Source organism: Salvia splendens, chromosome 20, assembly GCF_004379255.2.
Source record: "Salvia splendens isolate huo1 chromosome 20, SspV2, whole genome shotgun sequence".
NCBI lineage: Eukaryota > Viridiplantae > Streptophyta > Magnoliopsida > Lamiales > Lamiaceae > Salvia > Salvia splendens.
The window spans coordinates 6,598,872-6,626,557 of NC_056051.1; the positions used below are offsets into that span (position 1 = coordinate 6,598,872).

Genomic DNA, 27,686 nt, shown 5'->3' on the forward strand with positions numbered 1-27,686 from the left:
TAAAAAAAAACCTACGCGCTATGAATGTGCAACCCCAGATGAATTACTACAGCTCGTGTATTTGGATAACTTTTTGTAGTCTTAGAACATACTACACCCTAGCCCCTAGGCTTGTTAAACCCTTAGGGAAATCAAGAAACGTGCGCCAAACAGTGAAACACGACACAACTTAAATTAAACGGGTCAGGATAAATGTTCAATACATATCACAAATAATGCATTACAGAAACTAAACTACGCATTATACTATACAATATGTACATTATGAATATCAGAATAAAATACATACGCGCTATACATGTGCAACCCTGGATGAATTACTGCAGCTCGTGTATTTGGACAACATTTTTTAGACTTAGAACATACTACACCCTAGCCCCTAGGCTTGTTAAACCCTTAAGGAAAACAAGAAATGTGAACCCAACATCGAAACACGACATAAGTTAAATTAAATGGGTCAAGATAAATATTCATTACATATCACATATAATGCATTACAGAAACTAAACTACGCATTATACAAGACAATATGTAGATTATGTATATTAGTTAAAAAAACTCCAACGCATTAAACTCCAACGCTATTGACGATCTCCACAAACTCGTTCATAATTACTCATAGTCGATTGGCCACTACAATCCGGCTAATGCGTCGAATACGGTTGCGGAGAATTGGGCGACGAACGGTTGAAATCCGACGAAAATCAGGTTGCGCTGATCAACAAAAATTCGTGGATTGCAGACGACAAAATTCGTGGAATGAAGCTATAGAATATATTCATGGAATGCAGACGACAAAATTCTTGGAAGATCAACAAATACTGAACGTGATCTCCACTGCAAATAACCGTTAATTTGGAAGAAAATCATAGGGTTTTCCATAACAACCACCAAGTCAATTCCCTAAAATATCATTTTCGCCATTTTTAATGAATTAATTTAATATAATCTGGGATTAATTGGGGCTGTTAGATCCTTATAATGAATGACGGAGATTAAAAAAAACAATAGAACAAAAGATGCAAAAAGGAAATGAATACATCCATATATATATATATATATATATATATATATATATATATATATATATATATATATAGGTCCATGATCAATTAAGATTTTTTAGTCTAATTGAGGAATGAGATGCAACATCAACCACTCATTTTTAATAAATGAGTGGTCCAGATTTTGCCACACAAAAAAATACCTAAGCATTGTGCATGTGGAACCCCAGATGAATTACTACAGCTCGTGTATTTGGACAACGTTTTTTAGACTTTGAACATACTACACCCTAGCACATAGGCTTGTTAAACCCTTAGGGACAACAAGAAACGTGAACCAAACATCGAAACACGACACAACTTAAATTAAACGGGTCAGGATAAATGTTCATTACATATCACAAATAATGCATTATAGAAACTAAACTGCACATTATACAATATAATATGTACATTACGTATATCAGTAAAAAAAACCTATGCGCTATGAATGTGCAACCCCAGATCAATTACTGCAGCTCGTGTATTTGGACAACGTTTTGTAGACTTAGAACATACTACACCATAGCCCCTAGGCTTGTTAAACCCTTAGGGAAATCAAGAAACGTGCGACAAACAGTGAAACACGGCACAACTTAAATTAAACGGGTCAAGATAAATGTTCATTACATATCACAAATAATGCATTACAGAAACTAAACTGCGCATTATACTATATAATATGTACATTATGTATATCAGTAAAAAAAACCTACGCGCTACGAATGTGCAACCCCAAATGAATTGCTGCAGCTCGTGTATTTGGCCAACGTTTTGAAGACTTAGAACATACTACACCCTAGCCCCTAGGCTTGTTAAACCCTTAGGGAAATCAAGAAACGTGAACCAAACATCGAAACACGGCATAACTTAAATTAAATGGGTCAGGATAAATATTCATTACATATCACAAATAATGCATTACAGAAACTAAACTGCGCATTATACTATATAATATGTACAGTATGTATATCAGTAAAAAAACCTACGGGCTATGAATGTGCAACCCTAGATGAATTACTGCAGCTCGTGTATTTGGACAACATTTTGTAGACTTGAACATACTACACCCTAGCCCCTAGGCTTGTTAAACCCTTAGGGAAATCAAGAAACGTGCGCCAAATAGTGAAACACGGCACAACTTAAATTAAACGGGTCAGGATAAATGTTCATTACATATCACATATAATGCATTACAGAAACTAAACTACGCATTATACTATACAATATGTACATTATGTATATCAGAAAAAAAATACCTACGCGCTATGCATGTGCAACCCCAGATGAATTACTGCATCTCGTGTATTTGGACAACGATTTTGAGACTTAGAACATACTACACCCTAACCCCTAGGCTTGTTAAACCCTTAGGGAAAACAAGAAATGTGAACCCAACATCGAAACACGGCATAAGTTAAATTAAACGGGTCAAGATAAATATTCATTACATATCACATATAATGGATTACAGAAACTAAACTACGCATTATACAAGACAATATGTAGATTATGTATATTAGTTAAAAAACTCCAACGCATTAAACTCTAACGCGATCGACGATCTCCACAAACTTGTTCATAATTACTCATCGTCGATTGGTCACTACAATCCGGCTAATGCGTCGAATCTGGTTGTGGAGAATTGGGCGATGAACGGTTGAAATCCGACGAAAATCAGGTTGCGCTGATCAACAAAATTCGTGGATTGTAGACGACAAAATTCGTGGAATGAAGCTATAGAATATATTCGTGGAATGCAGACGACAAAAATTGTTGGAAGATCAACAAATATTGAACGTGATCTCCACTGCAAATAATCGTTAATTTGGAAGAGAATCATGGGGTTTTCCATAACAACCACCAAGTCAATTCCCTAAAATATCCTTTTTGCCATTTTTAATGAATTAATTTAATATAATCTGGGATTAATTGGGGCGGTTAGATCCTTATAATGAATGACCGAGATTAAAATGAACAATAGAACAAAAGATGCAAAAAGGAAATGAATACATCCATATATATATATATATATATATATATATATATATATATATATATATATATAGGAAAATGATCAATACAAAACTTGATCTCAATACAAAATCTAGACCAAATCCTGACCATGAGATTTGGCAATCCAATGGTCAATAATTAAACAAAAACACGGAGGGTATATATGTATATATATATATAGGTCCATGATCAATTGGGCCGCTGCCATATCGCTGTTGCTGATTGCCGTCAAACATCCTCTTCGACTCGTAATCTCTCATGCTCCTCCTTGGCTTGAATACGCCGCTGCTTCTCAGGATCATTGAGGCGAACCTCCTCCTCTCAGCGTGCGATCTCCGCCAATTATTTTCTGTTGTTCTTCCTCTTCTCGTTCTTCGCAGCCTTCCTTGAATGATATTGCGATTCGCTTCCTCGAGATCGCTGATTTTTTGATGGAGATCTGCAATCTCGTCGGAATCTGCATTGTTAGCTTCAACTAATTCGTTGCCGGAGGTTGAATTCGCGGATGTGTTCGATTCCGTTCTCAATTTGATCAGCGAGAGGTTCAATTCATCAAATCTTCAATTTGTTGGAGTTCATCAAATCTTCAATTCAGCAAATTCGTTGCCGAGAGGTTCAATTTGTTTTAAAATCTTCAAATATTGTTGCTTTATTTTTTGGATAATAACTTGTTGGAGTTAATTGAATATTTGGTTGGAATCAATTGCCATTAATCAGCTTTTCGCTGAAGTCGTTCACACATGATATTTTTTTTCCGGTGAGATTTGTGCGTGTTGCTTCTTCTATACTGAGTACTTTTTTGGTTGCTGCAAACGTGACTCTGAACAAAATTTTGCTTAGTTTTGTTATTCTTATGCTTGGAGAGCAACGACGAACTGTCGAATTCCTCCGATATATCGATCGCAGCTGGAGTAAAAATGCAATAATGAAAATTTAGCACAGTTTGTTGTTTTTGTGTTTTGACAGGGAGAAAATCGATGAGGTTCGTGAATTCACGAAGAAAATCATGAGAGAGAAGGAATCGACGTGTTAATTTTTAGTTGTTGACATTTTAATACGAGTTGTTGACAAACACGGATTTTACATGTTTTTAAGGTCTAGATTTGACTAGTTTTAAATGTCAATCATGCAAATTATGTTCTTAAACTGCATATATTATACATTTGGTATTTTGAAGGTGTTTGTTGATAAATGATAGAAAAAGATAGAAAAAAGATGCAAAAAGGCCAAGGTGTAGCAACCTCTGTTCGAGCTCATTATGCCAGCAAGTTTGAAGTCCAATCAGTGCTCGCTACATGTCATTCTCTTCGTCTTCGAAAGAGCTTCGCGTGGATACCTTAAACGTCTCAATCGGAGTTCTGTAGAGAAGGTTGTTACAATTCTACGAACATTGCGCAATGCAGTCAAAGCTGATGGAAATTTGGATGAAAATTCAAGAAAGAGGATAAATTATTAAATTGTGAAACCAAATCTCTCTCATTTCTTGTAGGGCACGAAAATAACCAAGACTAACCCTTTTTCTAGCCTATAAATACTCCTAAACCTAATTCATAATCCCCATCTCAGAGCCTCCAATCCTACCACTCTCTACACTTTCTTCCATTCCATATTCCATACATAATTCATTCATCTTCCATTGGAGCGGAGCTCTGTAGATCCAGGCAAGAGAAGTCTGAAGATTGAACATTCAACCTTGGGTTTTATCAATTTCTTTCATGTCTAGTACTTTTATTTTTGTTTTTACTACTTGTCTATGAGTAGTTAAATATCATTTGTAGATTTTGTGGTGAAAACTATTATGAATATGTTTTGATTTATTGAATTGAACCTTTTTCTAGCTCTTGTGATTGTTTTGCTTGTTCTTGTGCTTTTATTGTTCTTTTGTCTGGCCAACTTTAGAACTATGTCCGTCTAACTCGATTAATCGAGAGATAGCTAGTTTTACGTGGTAAAAGGAACGAGTACAACACATAGGTTTATCTGCACTCGAGAGAGAGGACCCTTTGTGATGGCTTGAGTCTTAGGAACTTAAGGAGTTATAATCTAATCTATTGGAAGGAGACTTTGACAGTTAGAGTTTAATCTACTAGATAAGTGCACTCGAGAGAGGGCTTATCCTAGAATCGCGACTTTCCTAATAATCCTAGAGACACATAAAGGTAAAGGTTCTGTGAGATTAATCATCACTAGGTCGTAGTAGTTGTATACTAAAACTCTACATTCTTTAGCCTGCTTTGTATATTTTATTTTTTATACTTCTTTATTTGTGTCTAGTTTATAAAACCAAAACCCAAAACTCCGTGTCTCTAAATAGTATGTGAGGCTAAGTATATGATAGCCAGTTGCAATCTTATTCCATGTGTTCGATATCCCGGTACTGACCTTTAGCTATACAAGATCTACCCTGTAAACTTGCAGGTATTTTTAGTGCTAATAAATAGAGCATCAAGTTTTTGGCGCCGTTGCCGGGGAATATTATTGCTTTAAGCTGATATTGTAGAACGGTTGATAATACTAATTTAGAGTATAATGTTTTGTATAGTTTTATTTTGATTTTTTTATCTGTTTTACAAGGGTTGCTATTTGAGGAGAGCACGAAGCACAACAATGGATTACCATCCGCTCCAGTACAAAAGGCATCCCAAAGGAAGTCCCGAGAATGGGGCTAACTTATGAGCTTCAAAGAACGTCAAGCTAAAGACGTTAACCAAGCGCTTGTTGGGAGGCAACCCAACATCGGTATCATTTTTTTATTTAATTTTGTTTTAGTTTAATGTGTTTTGTTAGTTTACTCACGTCCCTACCGACTTTACAAACTTATTCTTAACTTAGTTTTGAATAAGTTTGGGGGATGAAGTGGTGGACCGTGAGTTTAGTTGTTTTTGCTTATTTTTATTAGTTTTATTTTATTTAATAAACCCGAGGTGAATCTTGTCATGAACATAACATTGAAAACTTAGAAATACTCATGTTTAGGGACATCAGACCGAGTTGTCTATGATAAAAATTTTGTTTATGTGTTGATTGAGTTGACTTGATACATTGATTTGAGAGTTTTGTAAAAAGGTGTATAATTAATGAATCGCTTGTTTACCTTGAATCATGCTTATACCTTGTGAGACTTGAGCTATATTTTCTTTCTTGTGTGATTTATCTGCATTCATGTATTTGTTTCTAGAACTTGCTCCTAGTCTGCCTAAGTCTATATAGTGTTTAAATGATAAAATATGACGTTAGGCCATCCTTCTTAGCTACTTTATATATCCAAATTTATGACCTTATTCAAAATATTTTTCCCTAGCTAGCCACTTGAGCCTTTAAAGTCTTTTTCTTTGGAAGCTAAATAAAGGGGAATATTCATACGCTCTTGGTACTGCATAGGTTAAGCCTATGCAGTACAAAGGAGGCCTTCTTAGCCACTTGACCACAAAGGTGGCCTCTCTTACTTAACAAGGTTAAGCCTTTCTCGCCCATGTGCCCAAGCCGCATATGCCACAATCTTGTGGTATCAGCTTTTGGAGTAGTAGAGACTGCAACAACACTTGTAACAGTAGATCCCTGTAAAACGTACAAGTTTCCAGACTGCAAGCTTTCATCACAACAAGAGCACCTTTGGTTATCTTTAAAACTCCACCTTCAGCTGAGAACCTGCACCCTTGTGCATCAAGGGTACCTAAAGAGACAAGATTTCTCTTCAAGTCCGGAACATGTCTAACATTAGTGAGTGTTCGGATAATACCTGTCAAACATCTTGATTTGAACTGCACCTTTACCAACAACCTTACAGGGGGGGCGTTATTTCCCATCAAAACATATCCACCATCATAAGATCATAAGTAGAAAAACAATCTCGGTTAGGACAAATGTGGTAAGAACAGCCCGAATCTAAGATGCACTCATCACTAGACCTCACAACATTTGCCGAGGCAATAAAGACAGTCCCATCACTTTCATCTGCAGCTACACTAGCTTCGCCAGTGTTATTGTTCTGGTTAATGTTATTTTTCTCCTTATTTTTCAATTTAAAACAGTCAGCCTTGATGTGCCCTTTCTTCTTGCAGTTATTACATTTTTTATTTGCATGCTTGGATTTTGACTTTCCTTTAGATCTATTTTCAAAATCTTTACTCTCTGGTCTACCCCGCACAAATAATCCCTCTGCCTGACCACTACTAGATTCCCCTGTGATGTCCCTATCTATCTGCTCTTTTGACTTTAAAGCAGATTTGACACTACTATATGAGATGGTATCTTTCCCATAAATCATAGTGTCCCGAAAATGTTTTAACGATGGGGGAAGGGAACACAATAATAGTATGGCCTGATCTTCTTCACTAACTTTAACATCTACATTCTCCAAATCAATAATGACTGAGTCAAATCTATCTAGATGAGAGATTATAGATGTACCTTCTGTCATTCTCAAGCTATACAACTTCTGTTTCAGATAAAGCCCATTTTCCATGGTCTTCTTCATGTAAATCGCTTTCAATGAATCCCACATTCCTTTTGCTGTCGTCTCTGCAGCAACTTCCGCCAAAACCTCATATGCGAGATTTAATATGATTCCCGATCTGGCCGGCTTGTCCAACTCTGCAAACTCCTGCAGCGTCATCTCTGATGGCTTCTCCTCAACTCCCTGGAGTGCCAGCTCACAACCGTCCTGAATGAGGATGGCCTCCATCTTGAGTCGCCACATTGAAAAGTTAACATTTCTGTCAAACTTTTCAATTGACGTCTTTGTTATCGTCATGGCTAAAGATTATTTCAGAACCGGAAAACCGGCTCTGATACCAGTTTGTTAGGAATCGGAGTTCCGGTTCAATCTAATACCTCAAAAATTGTAATAACAAAGACAAGAGAAAGAAAGATAAATTGGACGTGGACACAAGAATTTACGTGGTTCGGTCAATGCGACCTACGTCCACGGCCAGACGAGAAAATTTCACTAATAATGTGGGGATGATTACAAAAGGCTAACACCAATATTTTAGGATACTGGAATTAGAAAGCCTAAGCTACAAAAGAGAGAAGAAGGTAGAAGCTTCGAAGCTTTGTTGTGAAGTAGTAGTGGTGCTGCACCAATGGCATTCTCCTATGCTCCTTTTATAGGCAAAGTGGTAGAAGCGAAAGTCCACAATGTGTGCTCCAAAAATATCACGTACACACTCACAAATCTCCACATATATGACTTGCATTTCAGCAAGAAATAAGGAGCCATACTCTTCAGCAGACAAAGTTGCTATGCCTAAGTCAAAAAGGTAAGGCTAAGCAGCATTTAAGGCATAGCCACCCTGCAATAGTCCACAATATATACACTAGCTAGGCCTATCATATAGGATGTGTCAGCTTGACAGAATACACATTCAGCACGAACACGGACATCAAGAAAGATGACCCATTTCTTGGCTGCACGGAGTTTTATGCAGTTTTATACTGTGTGTTAAGTGGAGATGGTAAAGTAAGAGAGTGGAAATAAAGTAGAGATAAATGTGTTTCAATTTATAGTAATGAGTCATCTTGGGTGAGACAAACCAAAAAGGAAAGTGAGTCATCTTTAGTGGAACAGAGGGAGTAAAGATGCGTACCCAAAATAATGTAACAAAATAAGGCAAAATAGTGCAACAAAATAAGGGATATAAAATAAGGAAACAAAATAGTCTTGGGCGGCAAGTCATGGCTCACCGTTCTCTGCCTCCGGGCTGTTCTCTACAACCACCTTGGGCTGGTCGGGTAATGCATCTCCATTGTTCTCTACAAAGTTCTGCAAAACTTTTCATTGTGATTTTGGAATTATTGGTGTGCTCAAGTGAAAAATGGCTACTATTTGTATCAACCAAATTTAAAATTAAAAGGTTATAGCATGTCTACTGAGTTTTATGGGGAACTAAAACAACAGCAAAAAAAATGTTAACATAGTTTTAACGAATGACATGTTCATTACCGTCTCTAAATTGATTTCTGGAATTTTTTGTTAATTTAAAATTATATGCATGAATTACTCTCTTTTACCCTTTAAAGTTCAAAGATTTTTTAATACTAAAATATTTGGATTGTTTTAATTAGCTTTTCTGTATTCCTATTGTAGTTACTATAGCCAAAAGCCCAAAACCTTTTCCCCTTTAATTTGGGTAGGTTAAATTTGGGTTATATTGGAAATGATATGAGTATATGACTTGTTTTTGTATCTCAACATATGTTACAAGTTACATACTACGTGGCCCAGAAAAAATATCAATTACATTTTCAGATCCATTTAAGGTCACACATATCTAATTTTTTATACGAAATTCAAACATAAAAAATTATATATTTCGCAATCACGGGAAAGTGATTGTTATCCATAATCTACACTTTCTTAATAGCCTTACAATTTTGCGTGCATACAATTTGTGGAATTTTATCTATTTATTTTCGTATTTGTGAATTTAATTGATACCACATAATGGATTCGTTCTATTATCTGGTATATTTGTTTACATTATTTTTTTAATAAAAATAGAAGTCATGTGACAATGCAATGTCATGTTGCAGTAGCAATAGACACGGAAACTTTTTTGTTTTTATGGAAAATATCTTATGGGAAACATGTGTGGTGAGAAATATTTAATTTGAATATCTATTAAAAACTTAAATATATATTGCTGAATTCTTCGTAGGAAAAATATTATTGATTCAAAGGAAATGTAATGCAATTAATATATTCCACAATTATATTTGAACGAGTATATCATCGAGGATTGACGAAGACTATAAAAAAAGTTGAAAAAATTCTGTTTTAAAAAATTAATTAAATAATACTCCATAAATTATCAAAGCTCATACTATTATATAAATCATCTGTTATAGAGTACACAGTCTGTCAACTGAAACAAAACAACAAATTAATGGAGAGTCTTACTTTTTCCATTGCTCTTTTAATCTTGCTATTGAATAGCTTTGCCTTCTCCTTGAATTCTGACACAGATAAAAATGCTCTTATTTCCTTCAAAAATTCCATCACTTCCGACACTATTGCTATCTTGAGCACCAATTGGTCTCAAAACACATCAGTCTGTAATTGGATTGGTGTGTCGTGCGGCCTCAAACACGGCCGTGTCACTGCTCTCAATCTCTCTCGATATGACCTTGCTGGAACTGTTGCTCCCCATGTTGGAAACCTTACGTTTCTAAGATATTTGGACATCAGTTCTAACAGTTTTGTTGGGATGTTACCCTTTGAGCTCTCTAAACTGCGTCGTTTGAAGGTGATGAATTTGGGAACGAATTCATTCACCGGAGAAATACCAAAATGGTTGGGCAGTTTACCTCAACTGGAGGAACTCTATCTGTACAATAACTCTTTCTTAGGTAAAATTCCTTCGTCTTTGTTTAACAATTCCAAGCTCCAGACGTTACAGATATTACACTTGTCCAGTAATAAACTGAGTGGATCCATACCACATGTTATCTTCAACGTGTCTTCCCTAAGAGAAATCAGAATTAGAAATAATAGCCTATCAGGTCGGCTCCCAATTGATATGTGCAACAATATTCCCAACATCAAATTATTGGCACTCTCTCAAAATCAACTTGAAGGGCAGATTCCGTCAAATATATGGAAATGCACACATCTTGAGAAGCTGTCATTATCCTTGAACAATTTCAGTGGAAGCATTCCACGTGAAATTGGAAGATTGAGCATGCTTGCAGAGTTGTACTTGGGGTACAATAGTGGTTTTCAAGGTACAAATATTTCTTCTTTCTTCAATATGTGAAATTATAGAGTTCAATCATTATGTGATCGCAATATGTTTATGCTTGCGTGTCATTTGTTCTTAAACATAAAGTATAAATGATACATTTATATCAAATAGATTGTGCTGATATATAACAATCACAGGAGGAGTTCCATCGGAAATAGGGAATCTTTCAAGGCTAGAGATATTAAATATTGACAGTGCTTCTATAACAAGGGATATCCCATTTTCAATCTCCAACCTGTCTTCCTTGACAGTATTGAGTTTATCTGACAATAGTTTGACAGGAAGTATCCCAATTTGCCAAAATCTTCAGGAATTGTATCTTCATAACAACAAGTTCACAGGTACTTGCTTCATCGAATCAATTTTATGATATGCATTTACGGATCTCAAGCAATGGGAAAATTATATCGAAAATTGAAAACTTTAATCTGGTTCGGTTAATTCTTATATTTTTTATAAAAATATTCATCATTATAATAATTTTCTTTTTGCATTATTTTTATGATAACCAAACAAAAAAATAAAATTTTTTATGTACAATTATGATATATATAAATGAATAAGACCAGATGAAAACTTTACCTAAAAGCTATTAATTAAATTTATTTTTTTAAAAAAATTATGTTTTGTTGTTTTAGATTTTAAATTTAGCTATTTTTTGCAATTCTATTAAGGGCAAAATAGTCTATTTATACAAAAAAGTTATTACCATTAATAGATATTTATTTATAGTGGCTCTAGTGGATTATGATTAATGCAAAACTCAATCTTAATATAAAAACGCAGAACCAAAGCATACAGAGGTTATTATTAGGCCATTGTTAGTTTATTTTTAGGTCATTCTAATAAGGATGACATAAAATAATTTAAAAATAACCCAAACCGGGATTCTATAAAATAACTTGAAACTGAGAGCTTCCGTGTTTTTTGTTAATTATTGTCCATCTGATTGGCAAATCGTTCCGCATTTCATTTCTGTAATAAGATGCATTTTTGTTTTGATCACTTTCCGTCCACAAATATTATTTTTCTTAGAAAATGATGACTTATAGAGCTTTGTATTAAGAATAACATCTGCTCTTGAAGGACTTATTCCTCTAAATATCTGGAAGTGCAAAAATCTTGAGATCTTGAACTTAAACATCAACAATCTCAGTGGCAACATCCCTCATACAATTGGAAATATGAGCATGCTTAGAGAGTTGGGCTTGGTTTTGAACCATTTCACAGGTATTAGTTATATATGATACTTTCAACACTTTTTTATTTTTCAACACTTTTTTATGATAACGAAAATTCTTTATCAAATATTATCCCATTTAAGAAAATTAAAAAAAAACAAGTAGGAATTTTGTTCAATTTGACAAAATATCATCAATATGTAGATGAATTGCAAGTTATGTTTAAATTATTACTATATCTCTTAGAGTACGTAGAATAAGGTACTCCCTCCGTCCTAACTAAGTTGAGTCAAAAATTTTGGACACAAATATTAAAATTGTATTGAAAAGTAGAAGAAAAGAATAAATAGAAAAGATAAAAGAGAGAGTAAAGTAGGTAATGGAATAAAATAAGATTAATTGAATGTTTTATTTGTTATACTTCATATATTAAATGTATATGTGTGACACATCCTAACTCAAAATAAATGCAAAACGCAAAACACATGTCAGTCCATTGGATCTTGTGGTCTAACGGTTAGATTAAGCCTTATGTCATCTAATAATGTAGATTTTTAGTCTAATGATGAACTCCCTTCATCTCACTTTCAGAGTCCCATTTGAGTTCGGCACGGGTTTTAAGAAATGTATAGGAAAGTTGATGAAAAAAGCTAGTAGAATGTGTGTCTTACTATTATATACTATTAGTTTTATAATAAAATATGAGTAGAAAAAAATTAGTGGAGTGTGAGTCCTATTACCATTTGTGGAATATTCTAACCGGGACTCTTAAAGTGAGACACCCAAAGATGGTAAACCGAACTCCTAAAGTGGGACGGAGGGAGTAGTTTTTGAGTCTAATAATATAATTTTTTTAGTCTAATAATATAGTTCGGGTAATAATGTAGATTTTTAGTTTAATAATGTAGCTCGACTATTATTATCACAACCATCCAATTTAATGATTAAATAGATGTGATTTGTGTTGTATCTTACGCTTCAAGGTGTAAGGACCTTAATACACCCAATAATAGCTACTATTTATTTATAGGGTCTACAATTAGTATTTTGCTTTGAAAATGATGACTTATACAGCTTTGTATTAAGAATAACACATGCTCTTGAAGGACTTATTCCTCCGAATATCTGGAAGTGCAAAAATCTTGAGATCTTGGAGTTAGGCTTGAACAATTTTAGTGGCAACATCCCTCGTACAATTGGAAATATGAGCATGCTTAGAGGGTTGGGCTTGGCTTGGAACCATTTCACAGGTATTAGTTATACATGATACTTTCAACACTTTTTATTATAATGAAAAGACTAAAGTCCCAGGATGGTCCTTAACATATTGTGTTTTTTTTTTTATTTTGGTCTAAAAAATTATCTTTTGAATTATTCGGTCTCTTACATTTGAAATCGGATCACATTTGGTCCATTTTGGACGGTACCGTCAAATTTTTTACGGTTTTAATTACCGGGTCACAAATCCGTCACAAATCCGTCACTAACTGAGAGAAACTGATCCGTCACAAATCCGTCACTAATCCGCGCGAGAACACGGTGCGGCCGTTGTGGTAGAGGGAATTCCACAGTAGGGTTTCGTGGCTAAGCCCGAAGACAAGGAGGTTGCAGGAGGCAGCGCAGCGGCGGAGCATGGCGGCGACGGTGTTCAGCTCGTCGGCGGACATGTGTCCGGTGGAGGAGGCTTTCAGGGTGGCGTAGTGGAGAAGCGCGTCAAAGACGAGTTGGGGAGGCTGGATTTGGAATTCTAGGCCGGCGGCGTCCCTGGTTGTGAGGAGGGTGAAGGCGAAGGTGAAGATGAAGAAGAGGACGAAGACGAAGAGCCACGCACGGTGGGAAGGCCCCGCTGGCTCTCCGTGGTGGAGAACGATGAACTCCGTAAAAAATTTGCCGAATCAGTTTCTCCCAATTAGTGACGGATTAGTGACGGATCAGTTTCTCCCAGTTAGTGACGGATTTGTGACCCGGTAATTAAAACCGTCAAAAATTTGACGGAACCGTCCAAAATGGACCAAATGTGATCTGATTTCAAATGTGAAGGACCAAATAATTCAAAAGATAATGTTTTTGACCAAAATAAAAAAAACGGAATATGTTAAGGACCATTTTGAAACTTTAGTCTAATTAAAATTCTTTGTCAAATACTATCCCGTTAAGAAAATTAAAGAAAACAAGTAGGATTTTTTTTTTCAATCTGATAAAATATCATCAATATGCAAGTTCTGTTTAAATTATTACTATATCACTTAGAGTACGTATAATAACGTAGTATTTATGTTAATAGAATTTATATATGTTAAATGTTACTATCTTATTTATGTTGGCATGTACCGCAGGTGAACTACCACAGGAGATTGGCTCTCTACTAATGCTTGAGACTTTCTACGTGTTTAACAATTCCTTATATGGATTAATCCCATCTTCCATATTCAACATATCAACTATGAAGAATTTACAAATTACATATAATGACTTTTCAGGTACTCTTCCATTGGATTTGGGGAACTCACTAATCAATCTTGAAGTGCTTTTTTTGGGTTCTAACAGACTCAGTGGCTCAATTCCAAGCACTATCGCCAATGCTTCTAAACTTCTAATCTTGGAGATGTATGGCAACTCATTTAGTGGCTCTATACCCCACTTCGGTAATTTGAAGCTCCTACAATCACTTCTCCTTTCGGAAAACAATTTGAGTGGAGCAGAATTCACTACTCAGGAATTAACATTTCTCTCTTCATTAACTAATTGTCGACATTTGAAGTACCTGGGAGTAAGTAACAATCCACTAAATGGCATCCTACCCGCTTCACTAGGAAATTTTTCCTCATCTCTTGAGATTTTTAATTAGAAAACTGCAGCATCATAGATGTCATTCCTTCTGAATTAGGAAACTTAAGCAGTTTGTTATATCTAGTTTTGGCTAGAAATCAGCTGAGTGGACTCATTCCACCAACAATTGGGAACATGAAGAAACTCCAAAGACTGTATCTTCTTGGCAATCAATTGGTAGGGTCTATCCCTAACCAACTTTGCCAAATGAATCATTTGGGGGAGTTGGTCCTAAGCATGAACAAGCTTGTGGGTCCAATACCTGAATGCATAGGTGATGTTAAATCCTTGAGAATGATCAACTTAGGCTCCAACCAATTGAATTCAACCATCCCTCCTAACTTGTGGGTTCTCACTGACCTTCTAACTTTGAGCTTGTCCTCCAATCATTTGAGCGGTCAATTGTCATCTCAACTTGGCAATTTCAAGTTGCTTAGCTCTTTGGACTTGTCTTCTAATCAATTTTCAGGTGATATTCCCACCTCAATTGATGGTTGCCAAACACTAGACTTTCTTAACTTATCAAATAATTTTCTCAGTGGATCCATTCCTCAATCCTTGGTAAAGGTTATGGGTTTGAAAACATTGGATTTATCTTACAACAATCTTTCTGGATCAATACCCAAGTCCTTAGAAGACCTATGTTGTCTTGAAAATTTTAATGTTTCCAACAACAGACTGGAAGGGAGAATACCAGATGGTGGTTGTTTCCGTAACTTCAGTGCACCGTCTTTTTCCAACAACTTAGCTTTGTGTGGTCCAATAACATTTCAAGTTCCAGCCTGCGCAGAAAGCCATCATAAATCATGGTTGAAGATACTCATGGTGTCATTAGTGATTTTAGCTGTCATTGCGGCGATTGCATTGCTTGCTTTCATATGGATGTGTAAACAGAAAAAAGTAGCCCTCTCGGTTCATTTTTCAGCACAAATTACTGAATGCATAGCAATTCCTTACAATGAACTTGAACGAGGAACGAGTTCATTTAGTGAAACCAACCTAGTTGGAAGAGGTAGCTTTGGTTCTGTATTCGAAGCAACACTTTCGGATGGGTTGAAAGTTGCAGTAAAAGTGTTCAACTTGGAACTACAAGGAGCAGCAAGGAGCTTCGATGTTGAAAGTTCTATATTGAGTAGCATTCGACACAGAAATTTAGTTCGGGTTATTGGATATTGTTGTAATATGAACTTTAAAGCATTGATTCTCACATACATGCCAAATGGGAGCTTGGATCAATGGTTGCATTCCAAGAATTATAGGGTGGAACTTATACAGAGGTTGAAAATAGCAATAGACGTTGCGGCCGCCTTGGAATATCTTCATCACGGTCATACATTCCCAATTGTTCACTGTGATATAAAGCCAAGCAATGTGTTGCTTGATCAAGACATGGTTGCCCATCTTGCTGATTTTGGCATTTCCAAGCTTTTCGATGGAGGGGAAACTATCATTCAAACACAAACACTGGCAACTGTCGGTTATGCAGCACCAGGTATGCATGGTTATAAGCTTTCCAACTTAAATTTCATCATGTGTTAATGTTTTATCTAATCCTAACAAAAAGTTGAATGCATTAGAGTTTGGAATGGAAGGGAAAGTATCAATAAATGGAGATGTATATAGTTTTGGGATACTTGTGCTGGAGATGTTTACCGGAAAGAGGCCAACGGATGATATGTTCGATGAAGAAAGAAGCTTAAAACAGTGGGTAAGTGAAGCATTAGAGGAAAATACCGCAACTCAAGTGATGGCACCTGCTTTGTTGTCAATGGAAGATGAGCATTACTCTGCCAAGGAGAAATGCATGTTATCAACATTTGAATTGGCAATGAAATGTTTAGCTGTTTCAGCAGACGAAAGGATCAATATGATTGAAGCAGCGGCTGCTCTGCACAAGATTTATGCAACACTTGTAGCAGTCACTCAATGGCGCCGTCCATGAGATTTTCCCGCCAAATCTCGCCATCAGCCCATGCCTCCACCCGGTGATTCGTCTACCTCTAGGCGCTAGCTACATGCCACGCTGAGAGGTAGATCTTCATCCTTATGGTGATTCGATTTGAATTTGTGTTGTTAATAATTTTATAGTATTGTAACTAATGTTTTCTTTAGTTTGATATCTATGATATATTTAAGATGAACATTATGCTAGTATAGCTTGTAGATATGGCTTTTGATACGTGCATATCTATAGGAAGATCCTCATATCTTTATTAATTAGTTAATTAGTGATTTGTCATATTTTTTCCATATATGTTTAGGATATTTTCTTGTTCCTTAAGTTAGGGTATTTAGCATTATAAATAGGTGTCATTGTTATTCCTTTCAATGAAAGGATGAATGAATCAATGAATATTTGAGCTTTCGCCTTTCCTTGTTTTATTTTACATACTTTGTTCAATTCTTGAGTTGTCGACGAGATTCCGCCTCCCGGGACTTCTCTTTTATCTCTTTTATCGTCACCGGCATCGTGATAGGGGAAATACCCTTATCAGCTTTATGAATGTGGATGAGTGTCGCTTTTCATTTCCAAATTTCATCCCAATTAAAGTCTTTTATCTCGGATTCTGATTATTTGCATAATTTCGATCATTCGTGTGCGAGACCAGCTAGCCGCTTGCTCGACTCCTCGCACCTTCTCGGGAAAGCTTGGCAATTAACTCCCGAGATTTGAATAAATGCACATGTTCTCAAATTACATATTCCGGGGCTTAGGATAACTTCACCCATTAATTATTTCGGGAATTAATTTAAATAGTCCCGAAGAAATCAATTATTGTCGGCCCAAATCTTTATGGAATTAAATTCCCAAAATTAATCTGGCCCAGAAATTAATTTAAGTAGGCCCAAAGGAATGGAAGCCCAAAACTGAATTAAAAACTCCCATTTAATCAGAGAAGAATAGACTATGGTTGGATATTAGTACCTAGTTAGCAATTTCTCCTATGATTGCTTGTTTCTCACTTGAATCTATTGTTAGGAATTTGGGAGTAGAAGTGTTTGTGTAATTGTGTATGTAACTTCTTGTGATAGTAGATTGTGTGAGATTGTGAGTGATGGAAAAAGTATAATTAAAATATTGTGGAAATTAAATGACAATAATTTGGATTAATTGGCTTAAATTGCCAATTATGGAAATTAAATTGGTATTGACTGTGGTTAAATTGCATGATTAAAAGCAGATTCAGAATTCTGCTCTGGAGAGGAGCAGAAAAGAAGATTTGGGCTTAAGGATTTCAACTGTGTCCATTGATAATGACCAAATTATGATTTAATTGTTGTAATTAAATCAGGCCCAGAGACGTGTAGAATTAATTAATCCTTGACTTTTATTTGCTTAAATTGTTATTTAAACTTGGACTTTTGAATTTTATTACTTGGGAAGGCCCAAGTGTAATTACTCACAATATATACTTATAATTAATTAAATTCCAAAGGAAGATATTAATCAATTTTATCGCCCTTTTCCCGTACAATCTTAATCAAACGAAGTTAATTAGTACTCCACATCATCGTCCACGAAGTTAATCGCACTTGAATATTAATTCAAAAAATACACAATCGCGTGCCAAAATGCACTTCCACTTAAGATTTAACAACGATATCAACTTCTACCCGCATCATCGATAAGTCACGTCATCTCCAATTGCGTCCCATAATAAGAGTCTTATTTTATCATTTCTGTATGTCCCACAATAAGAATCTTATTCGACTTTTACCATATAAATGGTAAGTAGGTTTCACATTTCATCAACTTATTTCACTCGCAATTGTTATAAAACAAATATATATAAGTGAGACTTTATTCCACTAACTTATTTAACTCACTTTTCTTTACATTTCTTAAAATTTATGTTCAAATCAAATGGGACTCCTATTATAGTATGGAGGGAGTATGTTTTATTATTTCGTGTAAGTTATATAGTTCTTAATTCAAGTTTTAGCTTCGAAATTGTTCATTTAATATGGTTTATTATTTTGTGCATGCATGACAATAGTGAAAATGCCAAACACGTTAACGATGTTAGTATAACTTGAAATTCGCATTGTACTTCAAAATGGGTTGAGGAATCAAAGGCATTGCTAAGTTATGTAGTTCTTAATTTATTTTTTAGCTCCAAAGAGGTTCACTTAATATGGTTTATTGTTCCGTGCATGTATGACAACCTTGAAAATATTGAAAACGTTAACGATATCTGGATCACTTGAAATTCGCATGGTAATTTCAAAATAATTGGAAAATCCAAAGTCATTTTTTAGCTCCAAAGATGTTCCACTTAATATGGTTTATCGCACCAGGTGATGCATGACCTTAAGCTTTCCCTTCTTAAATTAAAAGTGGTAAACCTTTTGCAAATTAAAAGAGGGAACCACAATTTCTAATTCTTCATTCTTCATTCTTCATTCTTCATTCTCCATTCTCCATTCTCCATTCTCCATTCTCCATTCTCCATTTTCCATCTTCATTTTCAGGCTCTGGATCGAGTGTGAGTTTCTCCATCTTCTAAGATTGACAATTTTATATGTAACACGATATGCCAAGTTGGGAAGCTTTTAAACATCAATTATAAAAATGATTTGTATTTACTTTCAAATACTCAAGAAGTCTTATCTAATCCTTTTGTTCAAGAAGTCTCAACATCAATAAATCCTTTTATTTTTATGTAACATCATTATTAATTAATCATCAATATAGATAAATGAGTTGTTCGCTAAATGAGAAAATTTTGTTAAAATAAAAGTTAAATTCGAATGGCTCTCCACGACGTCCACTCGCAGGCTCAATCCCCACCACGTGAAGCTCGACGAGATGAGACCGACCCATTTGGGCTCGTCCATTGCGAGTGCTCCTATAAATCATATCAATGCAATAAATCCGTGCGAGTGCTTCTATAAATTATATCAATGCAATAAATCCAATTTCAACCCACAAAACATGGGGGACACGTTTAACCCGCCAACCCTAATAGACTAACTCGTTTATTTTATTAGACTATTCGAGTCGATCCACGGATTTCGAATTGAATTGATATCACTAATTTAAAATCCAAATTTCTATTACCAAGACTATTATGAAAAAAGTACCTAGTATTTTTTTAGAGAAGTGCAAACCGTCACGACGTTTACATACTATCAATCCAATTTCAACCCCACAAAACGTTGGGGGACACAATGCAGTGATACATATTTATACATTAGTTAGGGATGCATATGAACTGAACACAATTGGAAAGAATATTTATATACTAAATCTAGATAAACATTTAGTGTAGAAAAATGTGCTACGAAACTTGATAAAAAAAACATAGATAAGATGCGTGCATTGAGTTTCGAACTATGGTGGTCGTGTCAACAACAATTGTTTAGTATGCCTTGAATTTGTATAGATCATGTTTCCGAATTGGGATAAGATTATGTTTCTGAATTGGGATAGGATCTCATGTGTGCATATTTATACGGGAGTAGGGCACATAATTCTGTAAATTGAAAACAATTTGTAGCCACAATCCTAAAAACAATCTGAATAAAATCTGTTCTCTGTTTCTGCCCGTGGACGTAGACAACACAACGTTGGTAAACCACGTAAATTTTGTGTCTCTTTACGTTTCTGTTTGTCTCGATTACACAATTGCTCTATTATGTCACAACAAGTTACGTCAAAATGGGATTTTACTACATAAATAGTCGATTAATATTAATGATCATTGTTTTCACACTGTATCCATCAGCCAAAACTAGATTTTATACTACTATATAAATAGTCCAGCAATATAAGATTATCGTGTTCTAACTATTCAAGTAAAATGATAACGACACCGTTTAGTTCACAGGCCAAGCTACTTGGGAGTAGGCATGCACACGGTTCATGAACCGCCGGTTCCAGTTCATGAACTGGCGGTTCACGGTTCATGAAATGCATGAACCGGAACCGGCCCGCCTAGGGTCCCGGCGGTTCCGGTTCCGGTTCAAAAAACCGGCGGTTCAAGCGGTGGTTCAAAACCGGCGGTTTTCGGCCTGAACCGGCAGTTCCGAGCCGGTCGGCGGTTCGGCCATTTTTTTAAAAAAAAATTCAATTAAATTACGACTCCATCGTGTATTATTTTTTTGCATTAATTGTATTTGTTTATGCATGAAATGAAATGTGCGTAAATAAAATTCAAAAAAGTACGATGAAAGTTGCAATTTTATTGAAATTACACGTTTACAAGTTACAACAATTACAAATCGAAAAATTTAAATACAAGTTACAACAATTACAAGTTGCAACAATTACAAGTGTTGAAGTCTTAAACAAAAATTTAAATATAAACGAGACTACTAGTCAACAACGAAGCTAATTACAAATGACAAAAAAGACTTAAAAGTTCTTATTAAAAAAATTATAAGTATATATACTCTTAATCGGCGAAGGAGATCTTTCTACATAACTAAATTAAGGACACATTTAGCAATTCAACTTTAAATGTTGAGTATAGTCTAACAATCAACAATTATAGTAGAATTGTCAAAAGTTTCCCAGATTTAGTCGTATAGAGAAATCTACTTCATCGACTAGAGTATATACAAATACAATTATGTAATTGTATTTGAATATTTTTAAAATAGGAACAAATGGAAAAAAAAGAAATAAAGGAAAAAGGACTTGAACTCAACTTCAATTTAAAATTTATGTTGAGATGCCTACGTATCCCCAATGCTCATTTGCATTAGGGAATCAAAGCTCACGTAGTTCTCTTACCTTACTTACCTATTTGGCTTGGCCGGCGGTGGTTTATGGTTGGTCTACGATTCATCCCCGGTGAATTCATCTTGTGATCCCTCCTGACGATCATCCCAATCATTTTCGTGTTCTCTGACGTCGGCTTTGCCCAATCATCAAGTAACATTACGACTTCCATATTTTTCGCCGAGAGCTTACTTCTGGATTCATCCAACACACGCGAGCCAACACTAAAAGCGGACTCGACGGCGACAGTGGAAGCTGGAACAGAGAAAATCTCCTTGCCCATTGATGCAAGGATGAGAAAATCTTTCTCGTGGGTTCCCCACCCGTCGAGGACGTCGATTTGTGCGGGAGGAGTAGGACCTTCATCACCAAATGAAAAGAGTGAATCGAAATATAAATCCAATTCACTTACCATACCTGGGTCCTTCCACCGGTGTTGTAGCTGTATAGGTCGGCTAGTTGGGACGCGGCGTCTGGGTCATCATAATCGGCTTGAAATGCGAAGCCATAGTTATTTTGTGGAGGAGGGGGGGTCTTCTGACTTGGTGAGTATTGTTATACTTGGTTTCATATTCGGTGTAGAGATCGCACAGTTATACTCGAAGGTTTGTTGGACAATGGACCGGTGCAGGAGGGTTATTTGAAAGGTTTCTGAGAGGTCTACTCCAAATTCGTCACTGGTATCGGATTGAATTGCTTGAAGGGGGCCAAGATCAATTGAACTCAAATTGTTATAATAAAACTCCAAAATCCTAGAGGTACCGGCTAATTTCCATTTTGGATCCAATACCTTTGCAATCAAAAACACGGTTGGAATCTCACTGAAATACTTGAGTCATTTTTCAATAATGTAATATAATTTGTGGAATTTTATCTATTTATTTTCGTATTTGTGAATTTAATTGATACCACATAATGGATTCGTTCTATTATCTGGTATATTTGTTTACATTATTTTTTTTAATAAAAATAGAAGTCATGTGACAATGCAATGTCATGTTGCAGTAGCAATAGACACGGAAACTTTTTTGTTTTTATGGAAAATATCTTATGGGAAACATGTGTGGTGAGAAATATTTAATTTGAATATCTATTAAAAACTTAAATATATATTGCTGAATTCTTCGTAGGAAAAATATTATTGATTCAAAGGAAATGTAATGCAATTAATATATTCCACAATTATATTTGAACGAGTATATCATCGAGGATTGACGAAGACTATAAAAAAAGTTGAAAAAATTCTGTTTTAAAAAATTAATTAAATAATACTCCATAAATTATCAAAGCTCATACTATTATATAAATCATCTGTTATAGAGTACACAGTCTGTCAACTGAAACAAAACAACAAATTAATGGAGAGTCTTACTTTTTCCATTGCTCTTTTAATCTTGCTATTGAATAGCTTTGCCTTCTCCTTGAATTCTGACACAGATAAAAATGCTCTTATTTCCTTCAAAAATTCCATCACTTCCGACACTAATGCTATCTTGAGCACCAATTGTTCTCAAAACACATCAGTCTGTAATTGGATTGGTGTGTCGTGCGGCCTCAAACACGGCCGTGTCACTGCTCTCAATCTCTCTCGATATGACCTTGCTGGAACTGTTGCTCCCCATGTTGGAAACCTTACGTTTCTAAGATATTTGGACATCAGTTCTAACAGTTTTGTTGGGATGTTACCCTTTGAGCTCTCTAAACTGCGTCGTTTGAAGGTGATGAATTTGGGAACGAATTCATTCACCGGAGAAATACCAAAATGGTTGGGCAGTTTACCTCAACTGGAGGAACTCTATCTGTACAATAACTCTTTCTTAGGTAAAATTCCATCGTCTTTGTTTAACAATTCCAAGCTCCAGACGTTACAGATATTACGCTTGTCCAGTAATAAACTGAGTGGATCCGTACCACATGCTATCTTCAATGTGTCTTCCCTAAGAGAAATCGGAATTGGAAATAATAGCCTATCAGGTCGCCTCCCAATTGATATGTGCAACAATATGCCAAACATCAAATTCTTGTCACTCTCTCGAAATCAACTTGAAGGGCAGATTCCGTCAAATATATGGAAATGCACACATCTTGATGTCTTGTCATTATCCTTCAACAATTTCAGTGGAAGCATTCCACGTGAAATTGGAAGATTGAGCATGCTTACGGAGTTGTACTTGGGTTACAATAGTGGTTTTCAAGGTACAAATATTTCTTCTTTCTTCAATATGTGAAATTATGGAGACAATCATTATGTGATGCAATATATTTATGACTGTGTGTCATTTGTTCTTATTCATAAAGTATAAATGATACATTTATATCAAATAGATTGTGCTGATACATAACATTCACAGGAGGAGTTCCATCGGAAATAGGGAATCTTTCAAGGCTAGAGATATTAAATATTGACAGTGCTTCTCTAACAAGGGATATCCCATTTTCAATCTCCAACATGTCCTTGACAGTATTGAGTTTATCTGACAATAGTTTGACAGGAAGTATCCCAATTTGCCAAAATCTTCAGCAATTGTATCTTGATAACAACAAGTTCACAGGTACTTGCTTCATCGAATCAATTTTATGATATGCATTTACGGATCTCAAGCAATGGGAAAATTATATCGAAAATTGAAAACTTTAATCTGGTTCGGTTAATTCTTATATTTTTTATACAAATATTCATCATTATAATAATTTTCTTTTTGCATTATTTTTATGATAACCAAACAAAAAAATAAAATTTTTTATGTACAATTATGATATATATAAATGAATAAGACCAGATGAAAACTTTACCTAAAAGCTATTAATTAAATTTATTTTTTTAAAAAAATTATGTTTTGTTGTTTTAGATTTTAAATTTAGCTATTTTTTGCAATTCTATTAAGGGCAAAATAGTCTATTTATACAAAAAAGTTATTACCATTAATAGATATTTATTTATAGTGGCTCTAGTGGATTATGATTAATGCAAAACTCAATCTTAATATAAAAACGCAGAACCAAAGCATACGGAGGTTATTATTAGGCCATTGTTAGTTTATTTTTTGGTCATTCTAATAAGGATGACATAAAATAATTTAAAAATAACCCAAACCGGGATTCTATAAAATAACTTGAAACTGAGAGCTTCCGTGTTTTTTGTTAATTATTGTCCATCTGATTGGCAAATCGTTCTGCATTTCATTTCTGTAATAAGATGCATTTTTGTTTTGATCACTTTCCGTCCACAAATATTATTTTTCTTAGAAAATGATGACTTATAGAGCTTTGTATGAAGAATAACATCTGCTCTTGAAGGACTTATTCCTCTAAATATCTGGAAGTGCAAAAATCTTGAGATCTTGAACTTAAACATCAACAATCTCAGTGGCAACATCCCTCATACAATTGGAAATATGAGCATGCTTAGAGAGTTGGGCTTGGGTTTGAACCATTTCACAGGTATTAGTTATATATGATACTTTCAACACTTTTTTATTTTTCAACACTTTTTTATGATAACGAAAATTCTTTATCAAATATTATCCCATTTAAGAAAATTAAAAAAAAAACAAGTAGGAATTTTGTTCAATTTGACAAAATATCATCAATATGTAGATGAATTGCAAGTTATGTTTAAATTATTACTATATCTCTTAGAGTACGTAGAATAAGGTACTCCCTCCGTCCTAACTAAGTTGAGTCAAAAATTTTGGACACAAATATTAAAATTGTATTGAAAAGTAGAAGAAAAGAATAAATAGAAAAGATAAAAGAGAGAGTAAAGTAGGTAATGGAATAAAATAAGATTAATTGAATGTTTTATTTGTTATACTTCATATATTAAATGTATATGTGTGACACATCCTAACTCTAAATAAATGCAAAACGCAAAACACATGTCAGTCCATTGGATCTTGTGGTCTAACGGTTAGATTAAGCCTTATGTCATCTAATAATGTAGATTTTTAGTCTAATGATGAACTCCCTTCATCTCACTTTCAGAGTCCCATTTGAGTTCGGCACGGGTTTTAAGAAATGTATAGGAAAGTTGATGTAAAAAGCTAGTAGAATGTGTGTCTTACTATTATATACTATTAGTTTTATAATAAAATATGAGTAGAAAAAAATTAGTGGAGTGTGAGTCCTATTACCATTTGTGGAATATTCTAACCGGGACTCTTAAAGTGAGACACCCAAAGATGGTAAACCGAACTCCTAAAGTGGGACGGAGGGAGTAGTTTTTGAGTCTAATAATATAATTTTTTTAGTCTAATAATATAGTTCGGGTAATAATGTAGATTTTTAGTTTAATAATGTAGCTCGACTATTATTATCACAACCATCCAATTTAATGATTAAATAGATGTGATTTGTGTTGTATCTTACGCTTCAAGGTGTAAGGACCTTAATGCACCCAATAATAGCTACTATTTATTTATAGGGTCTACAATTAGTATTTTGCTTTGAAAATGATGACTTATACAGCTTTGTATTAAGAATAACACATGCTCTTGAAGGACTTATTCCTCCGAATATCTGGAAGTGCAAAAATCTTGAGATCTTGGAGTTAGGCTTGAACAATTTTAGTGGCAACATCCCTCGTACAATTGGAAATATGAGCATGCTTAGAGGGTTGGGCTTGGCTTGGAACCATTTCACAGGTATTAGTTATACATGATACTTTCAACACTTTTTATTATAATGAAAAGACTAAAGTCCTAGGATGGTCCTTAACATATTGTGTTTTTTTTTTATTTTGGTCCAAAACATTATCTTTTGAATTATTCGGTCCCTTACATTTGAAATCGGATCACATTTGGTCCATTTTGGACGGTACCGTCAAATTTTTGACGGTTTTAATTACCGGGTCACAAATCCGTCACTAACTGAGAGAAACTGATCTGTCACAAATCCGTCACTAATCCGCGCGAGAACACGGTGCGGCCGTTGTGGTTGAGGGAATTCCACAGTAGGGTTTCGTGGCTAAGCCCGAAGACGAGGAGGTTGCAGGAGGCGGCGCAGCGGCGGAGCATGGCGGCGACGGTGTTCAGCTCGTCGGCGGACATGTGGCAGGTGGAGGAGGCTTTGAGGGCGGCTTAGTGGAGAAGCGCATCGAAGACGGAGTTGGGGAGGCTGGATTTGGAATTCTAGGCCGGCGGCGTCCCTGGTGATGAGGAGGGTGAAGGCGAAGGTGAAGATGAAGAAGAGGACGAAGACGAAGAGCCACGCATGGTGGGAAGGCCCCGCCAGCTCTCCGTGGTGGAGAACGATGAACTCCGTCAAAAATTTGCCGAATCAGTTTCTCCCAATTAGTGACGGATCAGTTTCTCCCAGTTAATGACGGATTTGTGACCCGATAATTAAAACCGTCAAAAATTTGACGGAACCGTCCAAAATGGACCAAATGTGATCCGATTTCAAATGTGAGGGACCGAATAATTCAAAAGATAATGTTTTGGACCAAAATAAAAAAAACGCAATATGTTAAGGACCATTTTGGGACTTTAGTATAATGAAATTTCTTTATCAAATACTATCCCGTTAAGAAAATTAAAGAAAACAAGTAGGATTTTTTTTTCAATTTGATAAAATATCATCAATATGCAAGTTCTGTTTAAATTATTACTATATCAGTTAGAGTACGTATAATAACTTGCTATTTATATTAATAGAATTTATATATGTTAAATGTTACTATCTTATTTATGTTGACATGTACCGCAGGTGAATTACCACAGGAGATTGGCTCTCTACTAATGCTTGAGACTTTCAACGTGTTTAACAATTCCTTATATGGATTAATCCCATCTTCCATATTCAACATCAACTTTGAAGAATTTACAAATTACATATAATGACTTTTCAGGTACTCTTCCATTGGATTTGGGGAACTCACAAATCAATCTTGAAAAGCTTCTTTTGAGTTCTAACAGACTCAGTGGCTCAATTCCAAGCACTATCGCCAATGCTTCTAAACTTACCATCTTGGAGATGAATGGAAACTCATTTAGTGGCTCTATACCCCAATTAGGTAATTTGAAGCTCCTAAAATCACTTGTCCTTTCGGAAAACAATTTGAGTGGAGCAGAATTCACTACTCAGGAATTAACATTTCTCTCTTCATTAACTAATTGTCGACATTTGAAGTACTGCAGCATCATAG

At 35.2% G+C, this 27,686-nt stretch overlaps 2 protein-coding genes across 4 annotated transcripts; both read left to right on the plus strand.

Annotated features, from left to right (window-relative positions):
• Positions 1-9,926: 9,926 nt before the first annotated feature.
• Positions 9,927-27,532, plus strand: LOC121782036 (LRR receptor-like serine/threonine-protein kinase FLS2). Of its 3 annotated transcripts, XM_042179738.1 has the most exons (7): positions 9,927-10,784; positions 10,942-11,145; positions 11,891-12,034; positions 13,092-13,235; positions 24,839-24,982; positions 26,041-26,184; positions 27,248-27,532. In XM_042179738.1, the coding sequence occupies exons 1-7, from the start codon at positions 9,947-9,949 to the stop codon at positions 27,376-27,378; spliced, it is 1,749 nt and encodes a 582-aa protein (XP_042035672.1). In that variant the 5' UTR covers positions 9,927-9,946; the 3' UTR covers positions 27,379-27,532. The 3 variants fall into 3 exon arrangements, with proteins under 3 accessions (XP_042035672.1, XP_042035671.1, XP_042035673.1); XM_042179737.1 differs by lacking the exons at positions 24,839-24,982; positions 26,041-26,184; positions 27,248-27,532 and adding an exon at positions 14,322-14,833; XM_042179739.1 differs by lacking the exons at positions 24,839-24,982; positions 26,041-26,184; positions 27,248-27,532 and adding an exon at positions 14,466-14,833.
• Positions 22,880-24,832, plus strand: LOC121782038 (LRR receptor-like serine/threonine-protein kinase RGI1). The gene is made up of 2 exons (XM_042179742.1): positions 22,880-23,737; positions 23,893-24,832. The coding sequence occupies exons 1-2, from the start codon at positions 22,900-22,902 to the stop codon at positions 24,120-24,122; spliced, it is 1,068 nt and encodes a 355-aa protein (XP_042035676.1). The 5' UTR covers positions 22,880-22,899; the 3' UTR covers positions 24,123-24,832.
• Positions 27,533-27,686: the final 154 nt, after the last annotated feature.